The sequence below is a fragment of the Narcine bancroftii genome, chromosome 13, assembly GCF_036971445.1.
Source record: "Narcine bancroftii isolate sNarBan1 chromosome 13, sNarBan1.hap1, whole genome shotgun sequence".
Lineage (NCBI taxonomy): Eukaryota > Metazoa > Chordata > Chondrichthyes > Torpediniformes > Narcinidae > Narcine > Narcine bancroftii.
Genome location: NC_091481.1, coordinates 24,868,473 through 24,883,141, shown reverse-complemented (window position 1 = coordinate 24,883,141; position 14,669 = coordinate 24,868,473). Strand labels below are relative to the sequence as shown.

The 14,669-nt window shown below is 40.0% G+C and overlaps 1 protein-coding gene across 1 annotated transcript in view; it reads left to right on the top strand.

Moving 5' to 3' along the window:
* The window catches only part of LOC138748185 (coiled-coil domain-containing protein 87-like), a 41,541-nt gene extending 34,649 nt beyond the window's left edge, over positions 1 to 6,892 (top strand). The window contains exons 14-16 of the mRNA XM_069907956.1: positions 6,122 to 6,222; positions 6,363 to 6,478; positions 6,619 to 6,892. Coding sequence (XP_069764057.1) covers positions 6,122 to 6,222; positions 6,363 to 6,478; positions 6,619 to 6,710 — 309 coding nt within the window. The 3' untranslated portion in view covers positions 6,711 to 6,892. The remainder of the gene's footprint in view (positions 1 to 6,121; positions 6,223 to 6,362; positions 6,479 to 6,618) is intronic.
* The last annotated feature ends 7,777 nt before the right edge of the window (positions 6,893 to 14,669 follow it).

Genomic DNA, 14,669 nt, shown 5'->3' with positions numbered 1-14,669 from the left:
TCTGCATCAGAGAGACTGGACACAGATTGGACAGCCTCCTACATTTGGACAGCCTTCTCTGCATCAGAGAGACTGGACACAGATTGGACAGCCTCCTACATTTGGACAGCCTTCTCTGCATCAGAGAGACTGGACACAGATTGGACAGCCTCCTACATTTGGACAGCCTTCTCTGCATCAGAGAGACTGGACACAGATTGGACAGCCTCCTACATTTGGACAGCCTTCTCTGCATCAGAGAGACTGGACACAGATTGGACAGCCTCCTACATTTGGACAGCCTTCTCTGCATCAGAGAGACTGGACACAGATTGGACAGCCTCCTACATTTGGACAGCTTCCTCTGCATCAGAGAGACTGGACACAGATTGGACAGCCTCCTACATTTGGACAGCCTTCTCTGCATTAGAGAGACTGGACACAGATTGGACAGCCTCCTACATTTGGACAGCCTTCTCTGCATCAGAGAGACTGGACACAGATTGGACAGCCTCCTACATTTGGACAGCCTTCTCTGCATCAGAGAGACTGGACACAGATTGGACAGCCTCCTACATTTGGACAGCCTTCTCTGCATCAGAGAGACTGGACACAGATTGGACAGCCTCCTACATTTGGACAGCCTTCTCTGCATCAGAGAGACTGGACACAGATTGGACAGCCTCCTACATTTGGACAGCCTTCTCTGCATCAGAGAGACTGGACACAGATTGGACAGCCTCCTACATTTGGACAGCCTTCTCTGCATCAGAGAGACTGGACACAGATTGGACAGCCTCCTACATTTGGACAGCCTTCTCTGCATCAGAGAGACTGGACACAGATTGGACAGCCTCCTACATTTGGACAGCCTTCTCTGCATCAGAGAGACTGGACACAGATTGGACAGCCTCCTACATTTGGACAGCTTCCTCTGCATCAGAGAGACTGGACACAGATTGGACAGCCTCCTACATTTGGACAGCTTCCTCTGCATCAGAGAGACTGGTCACAGATTGGACAGCCTCCTACATTTGGACAGCTTCCTCTGCATCAGAGAGACTGGACACAGACTGGGCAGTCTCCTACATTTGGACAGCCTTCTCTGCATCAGAGAGACTGGACACAGATTGGACAGCCTCCTTCATTTTGACATCCTCCTCTGAATCAGAGAGACTGGACACAGATTGGACAGCCTCCTACATTTGGACAGCTTCCTCTGCATCAGAGAAACTGGACACAGATTGGGAGACTGTTTTCTGGAGCACCTTCACTCTGTCCTCTGCGATTCAACCTAAACTATTCAAATGATCTAAAGCTACCTTTCCATTCTCATGATGGTTTCTCTTTTCAAGATATTATTGTGTGACTATGTGTACTGCTGTACTTCAGAAAAAAAAACCACACAATTAACAGGCATCACAATTGGAATAAATATTCAAATTTTCCATGAAGCAGGAGAAATCTTGAAGGCGCTTTCAATACCTACGATTGTATTTTAGAAAAAATTCAACATCTATTCCCACACCAGTATGTTTGTCCATGGCCTCATGCAGTGCCAAACCAAGGGTACCCACTTTCAGGATAAATGCTGTCTGGTTCACCATTTGGTTTAGATCTAAGCAAAATGAAACCCACCTTTGCTTTGGAGTCAGACTCAACCAGAGCTTTCGATTTATACTTGATGTCCAATTTGGGAACCAGAAAGGTCAGGTGACAGAAGTATGTGTAGGTGAACATTTTGAGTCCACTGACCATAATGTCATTAGTTTCACATTAATTATGGATAAGGATTGATCTGGTCCTCAAGTTGAGATTCTAATTGGAGAAAGGCCAATTTTGTGGAAATGAGAAAGGATCTAGGAAGATTGGATTGAGATCATTTGTTTTCTGGCAAGGATATGTTCAGAAAATGGAAGGTCTTCGAACACAAAATTTTGAGAGTGCAGTGTTTGCAAGTTCCAGTCAGGATTAAAGGCAAAGTTCACAGGCATAGGGAACTTTGGTTTTCAAGGGATATTAGCTTTCTGGATAAGAGGAAGAGAGAGGTGTAGAGCAAGTATAGGCAACCAGGAGAAAAAGGGGTACTAGGAGAGTATAGAAAATTAAAGAAAATAAGGAAATTAGGAAGGCAAAAAAAGATGAGGTTTCTGTGGCAGATAAAGTGAAGGTAAACCTGAAGAGTTTCTACAAGTATGTTAAAGTAAAAGGATAGTAAGGGAAAAAATTGGTCCCTTAGAAGATCAGAGTGGTCGTCTATTTGTGGAGCCTAACAAGATGGGGTAGAACTTAAACAGTTTTTTTGGTTAGGGTTAGGGTATTTACTCAGAAAACTGGCATCGTGTATAAAGAAGGAAAGAAAACAAGCAGTAGTGGCATGGAACATATAGGGATTAAAAAGGAGGAGGTTCTTGATGCCTTACAGCAAATAAAGATAGTCACATCCCCTAAGCCTGACTTGATATTCCCTTGGACCTTGAAGGAGACTAGTGTAGAAATTGTGGGGGCCCTGGAAGAAATATTTAAAATGGACTTCAGTAAAGTCTTGACAAGTCCCACATGGGAGGTTAATTCAAAAGGTTATGACACTAGGCATCCATGGAGAAGTTTTAAGCTGGATTCGAAATTGGCTGTGTGGTCCCTTCTCAGACTGAAGGCCTGTGACTAGTGGTGTTCCTTAGGGATCTGTGATGGGACCATCGTTGTTTATTGTCTATATCAATGATCTGGATGATCATGTGGGAAATTAGGTCAATGTTTGCTGATGGCACTAAAATTGGAGGCAACATGGATAGTGAGGAAGGCTTTCAAAGCTTCTAGGGGGAATCTGGACCAACTGGAAGAGTGAGCCATAAAATGGCATTGGAATTTAATGCAGACAAGTGTGAAGTGTTGCTTGGAAGGACAAACATAGTAAACGGTAGTCCTCTGAGGAGTGCAGAGGAACAAAGGGATCTGTAAATACAAATACTTAATTCCCTGAAAGTGGTGCTATAGGTAGACAGGGTTGTAAAGAAAGCTTTTGGTATCTTGGCCTTCATAAATCAAAGTGTTGAGTACAAGAGTTGGGATGTTATAGTGAGGTTGTATAAGTCATTGGTGAGGCCAAATTTGGAGTATTGTGGGCAATTCTAGTCACCAAATTACAGAAAGGATATCAGTTAAATTGAAAGAGTGCAGAGAAGATTTACTAGGATGTTCCCGGGTCTTCAGGATTTGAGTTACAATGAAAGATTAAACAGGTTAGGACTTTATTCCTTGGAGCATAGAAGAATGAGGGGAGATTTGATAGTAGTTTACCAAATTATGAAGGGTATAGACAGAGTAAATGTGGGTAGGCTGTTTCCACTTAGATTATGAGATGAATACAAGAGTTTCATGGCTTGAGAGTGAAAGGGGAAAGGATTAGGAAGAACATTAGGGAGGACTTCTTTACTCAGAGAGAGGTGGGAGTATGGAACGAGCTACCATCTTACAGGGTAAATGCAGTCTCTCTTTTAAATTTTAAGAATAAATTGGATGGATACATGGATGGGAGAGGTCTGGAGGGTTATGGAATGGGTGCAGGTCATTGGGACTAGTGGAATGATATTTTGGAACAGACTAGAAGGGCCAAATGGCCTGACTTTATTCTATGGTTCTAAAGAAATACATTTCTTTGAATATTTTAGTTAAACATTTTCCATACATGTTATTAATAAACTTTTACATAAACAAAATATTAATTAAATGTAAAATTACAATGATTATATGTTGGTTTCACCCCACCCTTGCCCTCCTCATACCCATTTCCCACTCAATAAAGACATATAATAAAATATAAATGTTATATATAGTTATATAAAATATGGAAAAAGAGAAAAATAGTTTCTTTGATTGCACAAAGGATCAGTTCACACACTGGTATTTGAACAACCATTTTTGGGGAAGAAGATTAACACAAGTCTAAAGAGGCTATACATATATTTTATATATTCATCCCTAAACTTTGCATACATGGGCTCCAAATTTGAAAAAAAAATATACATCATTTTCTCCAAAGGAATACAACTTTGAATTTCTGGATTCCATCTCTCCATACCTAAATGTGCATCTGATTTCCAAGTTACTGCAATATATGTCCTTGCCACCATTAATGCTATTTTAATAAATTTCACTTGATAGAATGATAATTTTAACTTTGATCTTGTTCCATCTATATTCCCCAATAAAGTCTGGATTTTGTGGAAATACAATGCCTGTAATTTGTTCTAAAAAAAATTCCTGTCCACCCAAAAAGACCTTAATTTAGAACATGACCAAGTAGAGTGTAAAAAGGTTCCTATCACTTCACCACATCTAAAACATTTATCTGATAAATCTGATTTCATTTTATTCAATTTTTGTGGCATTGAGTATAATTGATGTAAATAATTATATTGAGCTAATCTATACCTTATATTTATAATGTTTGTCATACAATCTTGTTAGGGATCTGACCATCTTTTCTCATCAATTGTAATATTTGTGTCTGCCTCCCATTTCTGGCTAGATTTATGAACTCCCTGTTTAATAATGCCTGCTTGCAGAAATAAATTTCATAGTATTACCTCTCCTAATAAGAATTTCCAACTCACTACAATCCGGTAAGGACATTGTTGGACCTAATTTTTCCCTCAGATATCCTCTCAGTTGAAGATATTAAAAAAAAGTGTATTTCAGGTTATTCCATAATTATTCATTAATTGATGAAATGACATCATTTGATTTTGTTCATTTTTAATGGCTTTATGAAACCAAATATTTAAAAATTGATTATCTTTAGTAAAAAGTATGAGATTATTTTGAATTAAAGGTGGCTTAGGTGAAATACTTCCTTTTGTTCCATTTTCATTATTTATCTTTTCAAGATAGTAATCAAATATATTATATCTGGAACATATAGTAATCAAATGTTTTTCTAATACATTTCTAATGCAAATCTGAAACTGCTGGAGGCAAACTTTTAAAATTAATTTATTCATTGTTATGCAAGAAACTTGCGTATCTATCTATTGAAAATTAGCTAAAAGATAAAATGTATGGTATTTGTATAGACATCCAGTGAAATGAATCCTTCCCCAGTCTGTCTGTTTTTGTATGTATTTATTTATTTGGGGCATATTTCAAAAGAAAGATGCAGTTCAATTTGAGCAGCAGTTTCTAATTCTGCAGGACAAGCCAATTAATTACTTTAAAACTACAGGAAAACCTGGCATCTATTTCTCAGACATTAAGGAAACAGAAACAGCACCCTGTTAATTGATCAGTTTTGTGATGGTGGTTAGAGAACAAGTATTGGGCAGGATCTAGGAATTTCCCAGTTTTGTTTCTAAATGGAGACCATATGGGAGACCATATTTTAGAACAGCTTTCCTGGAACCAGCACATTGAGGCACAAGTTGAATGCAAAAAAAGGCACACTAATGCCTTTACTTCTGAAGGACTCTGAGGAAATTTGACAAAGTTCTACATTTACACTGAGGAAAGTACACTGGCTGGTTGGATCACAGCCTGATTTGGGAATTCAACTGCACAGGGATGCAGAGGCCAGCAGAAGTTAGTAAACATAGCCAGGTCTATCACAGGCTCTGACCTCCCACCCATTGCAGACATTTATGTCTCAAGACAGCCAACATCATAAATGACCTTCACCAACCTGGTCACAACTTCTTCTCACTGCGAACATTGGCAGAAGATGTAGAAGCCTGAAAACCAGCACCTCTAGGTTTAAGAAGTTATTTTTCCAACAACTATCAACCTCTTGAACTGACCCTTGTTACACTAATCATGGACTATCCTGCACTATTTCAAGTCGCATTTTTTTTGCACTGAGATTACTGTGAATATTTAAATCTATCTTGTCTCTTTTAATTCAATTCAATTAGTTAGGTTATAATTTTTCTTTACAAGTAGCTGTTCGGCTGCAGCAAATAAGAATTTCAGCATATATGTACGTTGTACAATGTGTATGACAATAAACTCATCATCTTGAAGATGCTCAAAGCTTGTGGTGTTTGGCCTTCTGAATCTTTTGAGAACGTTCTTATTTTTTATGAACTATAGCGCAACTAAGATTCAATTGAATGGGTCATAATTTTCTGTTTTGCTTTTGCGTCTACAGGGATCTGACTTCTTGGGAGTTCTCTATCACTTCTACGAGAGTGAGGAAGAGAAGGATGAAGAAAGAAGAGCACTTGTCGTTCGAGAATTGGAACTGAAACAGTAAATTTGTTTTGCAAAGATTTCTTTTCCACAGTGTGCCAGGTGTAATTGTATTTAATAATTAGAATTTAAAATACTGTTCAAATTAAATATTTTTTCTCCTCAATAAGGATTTAATCTGCCTTTTTTCCCAATAAAAGGGAAGAAGAAATGCAAATTGCCGAAACTCGCTTAGTAAAAGAAAAATTTCTCTCTGGGTTATGGAATGTTAACGCCGTGATGCTTGGAGGCTTGGGAAAGGAACCTCTTCCAAAAGGTGATTCTGCTTTCTCTATAAAACATCTTGTTTTGAAACAATAGGAAAATCACTAACACATCCTAGAAGAGAACTTCCTGTTATAACTTGAAAAGTTGAATGCACTGGAATTGAAATGTACTTCATGCATGTTTTCTCAGGAACTATCCTGGGACCTCATGATGCCAGAGGAAGAGATTACAAACTTTCTCTGCTGCAGATGAATCTAACATTAGGATCGATTAAAAAGTGAGAGAGGAGTGGAAAAGAGAGAAGTGCATTTCCAACCACTCAGACCTTTGCACAGAGCTTGAAATTATTCTGTTCAAATGATATTTCTTCAATATTTTGTTGCTTTGCATTTGTTGTTGGTGCTTTTCTTTGTAGTTTGTGCATAGCCTGTTAATCTGAATGAAGTGAAGGAAATTAAATAAACACGTGTTTACGTGATAACGAGTGCAGCCTTTGGATATATGTATTTGGAAAGGGTTATTACCAAGTGAACCATTTGTTTCTTCTCCAACATAGAGGGTATTACTATTTAAAACTGTTTTTGTGAATTCTCTTTTTTTTAATGCTGCTGCTAAGCAGGACATCCTAGTCGCTCTGCTTATTTTGGTTGCAGTACTAGAGGTAAAACAGTGACAGACAATGTAAGGATATGCTCACTCAGATACATCAAAGCCAGTGAAGGCAATGTGGGCATAAATTTCTCTGCAGCCTCTGGGTTACTGCTGAGGACTTCAATAATGTTTTGCAATGTGCACAACACTTCTGTCTTAGAAAGTTAGCAAATGGTTTTCGTAAGACTAAATCCACGTCACTTGGAAAAAGGCATTGAAAATTAGGCATGTGAGAGTGAATTTTTATTAATGCTGGGAATATCCAGTGGGGAAGAGAGCAATCAGTTATCTGAATCACATTAAGAACATTGCAATTTTACTTCTTGATTATCCAAATGTGATCATTTGCAGAAGACTGATGTTAATGTTTGCCTTCAGTGTTGTGCATTCCATTGACAGTCCACTATTACAGAAGTGATTTGGGGTGAGAGGTGCTCTCTTAAGATTTGATTACTACAAAAAGAGAAACCATTTGGAAGCCACGCTGCCATCTGCAATGAGATCGAGCAGATCATATTGAAACAGTGCATTTGCTATGTTGACATTGCTGACAGTATCTTTCAGTAAACTGCCGAATGGTCTTGGGATTTGTCATCGTCTACTCCAGCACCATACTGTGATGGTGATGTAGATTTTAACCTTGCCAGGACATATGGATTAGGAGGAGGGAAGAAGTGAATGAATAAAGGAAGAGGCAATATTATGAGCGAACATTTGATCAGATTATGTTTTTAACAAGAATAATCTCAATTCCTCATTTCACTATAGGTTTCATTTTATCTCTGTTTCTGATCACCTCAGAATTACTGAACAAAAGAATACAGCAACTCAATGTCCCAATCATGGCAGAAGCTATTAAGTAATAAAAGAATGCACATGTGATTCACTTATTGCCCAATTTCCATTTAACTTTGCCTGTCCTGGTTGCTCACTTGAAGTGCTGCCCGCCTTGAAAGATGATCTTAGAAGCAGCTTAGAAGGCTCATTTTTGGATTCTGTTGTCTCACCATGAACAGCAGCAGTCTGGTTGGCTGAGTCTCATCAACAGCAAAGTTTCTGGTGAAATCATAAATACAGTTGGTCCAAAAATCTGGATGCCAGCAATCTAGACCATCTGAGAATCTGGATTTTTTGAAAACTCTCAAACTTTTAAAATTTAATGGGCTTTCGTGTGCGTATTTGCTTGCATGCGTAAGTACCACAGATGCACAGAGGCAACCATAGATAGCATTCGTATTTACAAACTCATTATAATGGATCCTAAAGTAAATAAACTTTGCAGTGTGAAGAAAAAGAAGAACATGTTGAAATTGAGTAACAAACTTGAAATAAGAAACTAGAACGTGGTGTGAGCAATACTGCTCTAATGGAAACAAATGACATCATAAAGTCAACCATTTACTATATAAAGGCTACTGCAGAAAAGTCCATGGATACAGTTATTAAATTTGTGGAACAGAAGCATAGCTTCAGACTTCAAGACATCATGCACATGTGCACAAAGAAATTACAAAGTCTTAAATAAGAGAATAGACAAAAGTATTTAAAGAAAGCAAAAGAAGAGTCAGGCAATGTAGCATATGCAGTAGAAGTTGCAAGTGTTCCATCCACACACCGTGCAGCTTTATTCCTCCTTAAATTTGAATTTTGGGGTGGCACAGTTGGTGTAGCGGTTAGCACAATGCCTTTGCAGTGCCAGCAATTGGGAGTGGACCTGGGTTCGAATCCCACGCTATCGGTAAGGAGTTTGCATGAGTTTTCTCCAGGGACTCCAGTTTCCTCCCATCCCTCAAAAATGTACTGGGGTGTAGGTTAATGGGGTGTAAAATGGTTGGCCTGGACCTGTTTGGCCGAATTGGCCAGTTACAGTGCTGCATGTCTAATTTAAAATGAAAAGTACTGCCCGAGAATTTGGAAAATCTGAAAATCCGGACTGACCCAATCACTGAGCGGCCTGGATTTTTGGACTTCTACTTTATTTACTCTGGAGAAAAGTATGTGCGCTGGGGCTCCATGAAACCTCTGCCACTTTCCCTTCATTGCCACTCTAGCATTCCTTTTAATCTATTGGAAGAAAAAGTGCAAAACTGGTAATCTCAGAACTGTTTTCAGCACTGGATCCAAAGCCATGATGGCAGATATCTGAGCTTGCTTGGAAGCTGTCTGAATTTGCACTGCTGAGATTGGAAATTGAGTAGCTTTGCTTATACTATAAATGAAGCAGCGGCATATTTTGTCAGACAGTGCAAGTCATTTGGGTGTGTAAGTTTTGAAATGGTAGCAGTATCACTTCCCTGGGAACATCAGGGCTTAAGCTATAAACAAATCTGAGAGCTAGCCTACATATTCTACCCAATGGTTCTGTCAAACCAGCAAAGATTTCCTTGTGAAGCACATTAAACTTCTTTTGTAGGATTTCCTGCAATATTCTCATCTAAGCCCTCAGTCTTTGGAGAGTAGACACTCTGGCTATCCTTCCCTCTGCTGCAAATGTAAAGTTCTCGGATTATTGTATGTGTCCTGCCGAAGATTAAATGGGCACTATCTAACTTCATCCATGGTACATTTGAAGTGAAAAGTATTTTGTGGTTTCCAACCAAATGCATTTCGTACTTATTTGTCCTTGGTTGGACTTCGAATATCATATCAATAGTGTCAGATGTGCGAATGAGGAGTCCCATTTCAGGTAGTATTTAGAATCATATGTCTTGGATTTCCTTTACATGCTTAATTCTGGTGTGCATTTTTGATTGTTCTTGTATTTATAATGTGCTGACTATATAATTCAGTCCATTTAAAATTGTTAATATGGTTACAGCTTATTTCTAGAGAATATAAATAAATTGCAGGCTATTATGGAACAAATTCTGATATTTTGTTTGTTATTGCGTTAGTACAATATTTAATGATAATATATTTTTTTAAAATTGGAATTCCACTATTTTAACTGTTGTTTATGCTTTTGATTTTCTTTTGCAGCTGCCAAGGTAAGATTACTGGTGAAAAGGTAATGAAATAAGATTTTGTATTCTATGATGATGTCTGAATGCCTTGAAGTACCATATCTAGAAAGATATAGCATTGACAATGCAACCATCCTTTACATAAGTGGTTCCAAAACTTTTTCGGGCAGCCACCCCCTTGCCCTGCAGGCCACATCCTGAGTGCCCCCCCCCTCCCCGCACAACAGCGCTGGGGGCACTGAGCAGGGTGGGAGTGGGGGTTTAATGGCAGCACTGAGAGGGGGTTTGTGATGCCAGTACAACATGGCGGCCAGCCAGACTAGCTCTCGCGAGAATGCCTTGTCGCCGTTTATTTTTTTCACTACTGCTTCCCCCCCCCCCCCCCTCCAAGTCTGGCCAAAAAAATTACTGCACTGCCTTGCCCACTTTGGGAATTATTTTAGATGATGGATATGTTACAATTAGAACAATCACTAAGTATTAAATAGCCGTTACATATAAAATTATATTTAGAAAAAATGCAAGCATTTGGGATTGTTATGAATGAGTCCATGATTTTGATAGTAAAAACACAGGAATTGCAGCATCCACAGGAGGTAAAGATGACTGTACTACTGATGTGTTTGGCCTGACCCATCTTCAAGGTAGAAGCAGAAAGCAGGCAGGTGTCTCAATAAAGACAGAGAGAAAAGTGGAATAATGGGAGGGGGAGGAATCCAGACCAACAAACAAAAGGTGTTAATTGGATTTGATAAAAGGAAAGGTGAGAATTGGCTCACATATTATAGCGTGTATTAATTTGGCTAAAAATAATTGATCTGGTTTTGGATTTCAATTCCATGCCCCATTCCTGCGCTGACATTTCTGTCCAACTGCCAAAACAAGGCCATCTGTAATTTGGAGGCGCAACACCTAATTGTCCACCTGGGCATTCTCTAACTGGATGGTTTTAATATTGAGTTCACGGGTTTCCTTTAGGCCACTTCCCTGTCACCCTCTCCCCCATCCATTAGTCTCCTCCACCTCCCTACTCTTTCCCTCTCTATTCAAAGAGCTGTCCCCTCCTCAGTCACTTTTCAGCATTTTTCTCTTGTGCCCTCTCACCCATATGCACCTATGACCTCTTGCCTGTGACCCTGTGCTCCTCCCCACACCATTTTATTCAGGCTGTGTAGCTTTATCTATCTTTGCTACATAAAGAACCCTGTGACTTGCTGATTTTCTCCAGCATTTTTGTGTAAACTACAATCACAGTGTCTCTAGAATTTCTTGTTTAACAAGAGCTTTGATTCTAACTGGCCATCATGAAGATGGGATTGGTGAAGTTTGTGATCAGTAAATAGAAAATAAACAGAACTAAAAAAGTTGCATTATTTGTTCCCATTGGTCTAAATGCGTTTCATATAAAGATAATTTTTGGGAAGGAAAGATTAGTTGATGCTAACTAAACAGAAAGAATTATTTTGTTCCAACAAGTCAATGGAGACAAAAGCTAAAACTAAATGTTAAGGATTATTTTTAAATGGATCAGATGATGTATTTTATGGTCATCTTAAATATTGTCATTTTATATTCAGAAATTGATTGCTTAGTAAAGAATACATGTCCACAATTGTCTCTAGTCATGGCTCAAGCAACCCCCTGAGAATTGAAAACCAATTAATCTTTTACTGTCATTTATACAAAGCATAGCTGTTGTGCATAGCCATTGTTCATATTTAGTAATAATTACCAATATTATTTGTTACTATTTTTGCTGAATGTAGTTGCCAGATTTTATAGACATTCAACTTTTACAACATTGTTTATTTTTTTAAATAATCCAGAAAGTTGCTTATGCTTTGTTCCTGATAAAGTTCCTCATTAGATATGGCCCTTTGATACCATCATTTATTTACAATGTGTTCATATGCTGTTTGATTTGCTGGAAATTGCACCACAAATATTCATCAGTCTTGAGTAAGGGTTTTAGCTCGAATCCTTGACCATTTTTTAAATTCTGGTACTTGACCCCCTGAATTTGCCAACGGTGTGCTCAGCTTCCGATTCGAGCATCTGCAGCCTCCTGTGTGTCACTCATCTAAGATAGTGCTTGAATTTGGCCCACACTTGTCTAATCCTTTCCTATTCGTGCACCTTCCCAAATAACTTTTAGATGTTATAATTGTAACCGCTTCTTCCAGCTCTCGCAACTTGACCCCTATATGCACCGCCTTCTGTGTGGAAAAAGTTGTCCCTTAGATCCCTATCACCTATTAGATTCTCCTAATCTGGGGAGAAGACTTTGACTCTTAATATTTATGATCCTTGCAGGCTCTTGTACTACTAAATGTTTGTCCTGATCCCAAATCATTTTATTACCCTTTCCTTCAATAACATTTTGTCAGATATTGATGAGGTCTTGGCATGAGTCTCCAACAATGGTTCTAAAGACCCACAACTCTGGAAACAAAGATTTTTCCCTTCTCTGTCCCGAAAACTTTACATTTAATCTTATTTTTATACCCCATTATTTTAAACTACTCAATCATGAGAAAACAGTATGTTTTCATGTTTGACTTTATACTGAGCAATATCTCTTTGGCTTGGCTTCGCGGACGAAGATTTATGGAGGGGGTAAAAGTCCACGTCAGCTGCAGGCTCGTTTGTGGCTGACAAGTCCGATGCGGGACAGGCAGACACGGTTGCAGCGGCTGCAGGGGAAAATTGGTTGGTTGGGTAACTCTGTATTGCCTTAATTATAATCTGTTTAATGAGAACCCCATTTTTTGTTCAGTCGACCTTCCAAGGTTCATTGCAGATTTGCCATTACACCACAACCATTATCTTCCAAAGAGTTTGCAATAAATCTCAGTAATTCATTTTGTTCTCAAGTCCTTATCCACTCAAATTTTTGAGTTTTAATTTTGGAAACTTGAACCACATCCTTCTGTTTTTCCTTATCAGCTTTTACTTTTGCATGGTTAGGGTAGTTGTTAGTGTAACACTATTACAGCAACTATTACACGTTGCTCTCCATTGCAGGCAAAATCTTCGCTAGGATTCTACTAAATAGAATAATACCTAGTGTCGCTGAGAATAATCTCCCAGAATCACAGTGCGGCTTTCGCGCTAACAGAGGAACCACTGACATGGTCTTTGCCCTCAGACAGCTCCAAGAAAAGTGTAGAGAACAAAACAAAGGACTCTACATCACCTTTGTTGACCTCACCAAAGCCTTCGACACCGTGAGCAGGAAAGGGCTTTGGCAAATACTAGAGCGCATCGGATGTCCCCCAAAGTTCCTCAACATGATTATCCAACTGCACGAAAACCAACAAGGTCGGGTCAGATACAGCAATGAGCTCTCTGAACCCTTCTCCATTAACAATGGCGTGAAGCAAGGCTGTGTTCTCGCACCAACCCTCTTTTCAATCTTCTTCAGCATGATGCTGAACCAAGCCATGAAAGACCCCAACAATGAAGACGCTGTTTACATCCGGTACCGCACGGATGGCAGTCTCTTCAATCTGAGGCGCCTGCAAGCTCACACCAAGACACAAGAGAAACTTGTCCGTGAACTACTCTTTGCAGATGATGCCGCTTTAGTTGCCCATTCAGAGCCAGCTCTTCAGCGCTTGACGTCCTGCTTTGCGGAAACTGCCAAAATGTTTGGCCTGGAAGTCAGCCTGAAGAAAACTGAGGTCCTCCATCAGCCAGCTCCCCACCATGACTACCAGCCCCCCCACATCTCCATCGGGCACACAAAACTCAAAACGGTCAACCAGTTTACCTATCTCGGCTGCACCATTTCATCAGATGCAAGGATCGACAATGAGATAGACAACAGACTCGCCAAGGCAAATAGCGCCTTTGGAAGACTACACAAAAGAGTCTGGAAAAACAACCAACTGAAAAACCTCACAAAGATAAGCGTATACAGAGCCGTTGTCATACCCACACTCCTGTTCGGCTCCGAATCATGGGTCCTCTACCGGCACCACCTACGGCTCCTAGAACGCTTCCACCAGCGTTGTCTCCGCTCCATCCTCAACATCCATTGGAGCGCTCACACCCCTAACGTCGAGGTACTCGAGATGGCAGAGGTCGACAGCATCGAGTCCACGCTGCTGAAGATCCAGCTGCGCTGGATGGGTCACGTCTCCAGAATGGAGGACCATCGCCTTCCCAAGATCGTTTTATATGGCGAGCTCTCCACTGGCCACCGTGACAGAGGTGCACCAAAGAAAAGGTACAAGGACTGCCTAAAGAAATCTCTTGGTGCCTGCCACATTGACCACCGCCAGTGGGCTGATAACGCCTCAAACCGTGCATCTTGGCGCCTCACAGTTTGGCGGGCAGCAGCCTCCTTTGAAGAAGACCGCAGAGCCCACCTCACTGACAAAAGGCAAAGGAGGAAAAACCCAACACCCAACCCCAACCAACCAATTTTCCCTTGCAACCGCTGCAATCGTGTCTGCCTGTCCCGCATCGGACTGGTCAGCCACAAGCGAGCCTGCAGCTGACGTGGACTTTTTACCCCCTCCATAAATCTTCGTCCGCGAAGCCAAGCCAAAGAAAGAAAGAAAATTACAGCTCCAGCAACCCAGGCTCGAATCCAGAGCTTTATGAAAGGAGTTTGTATGT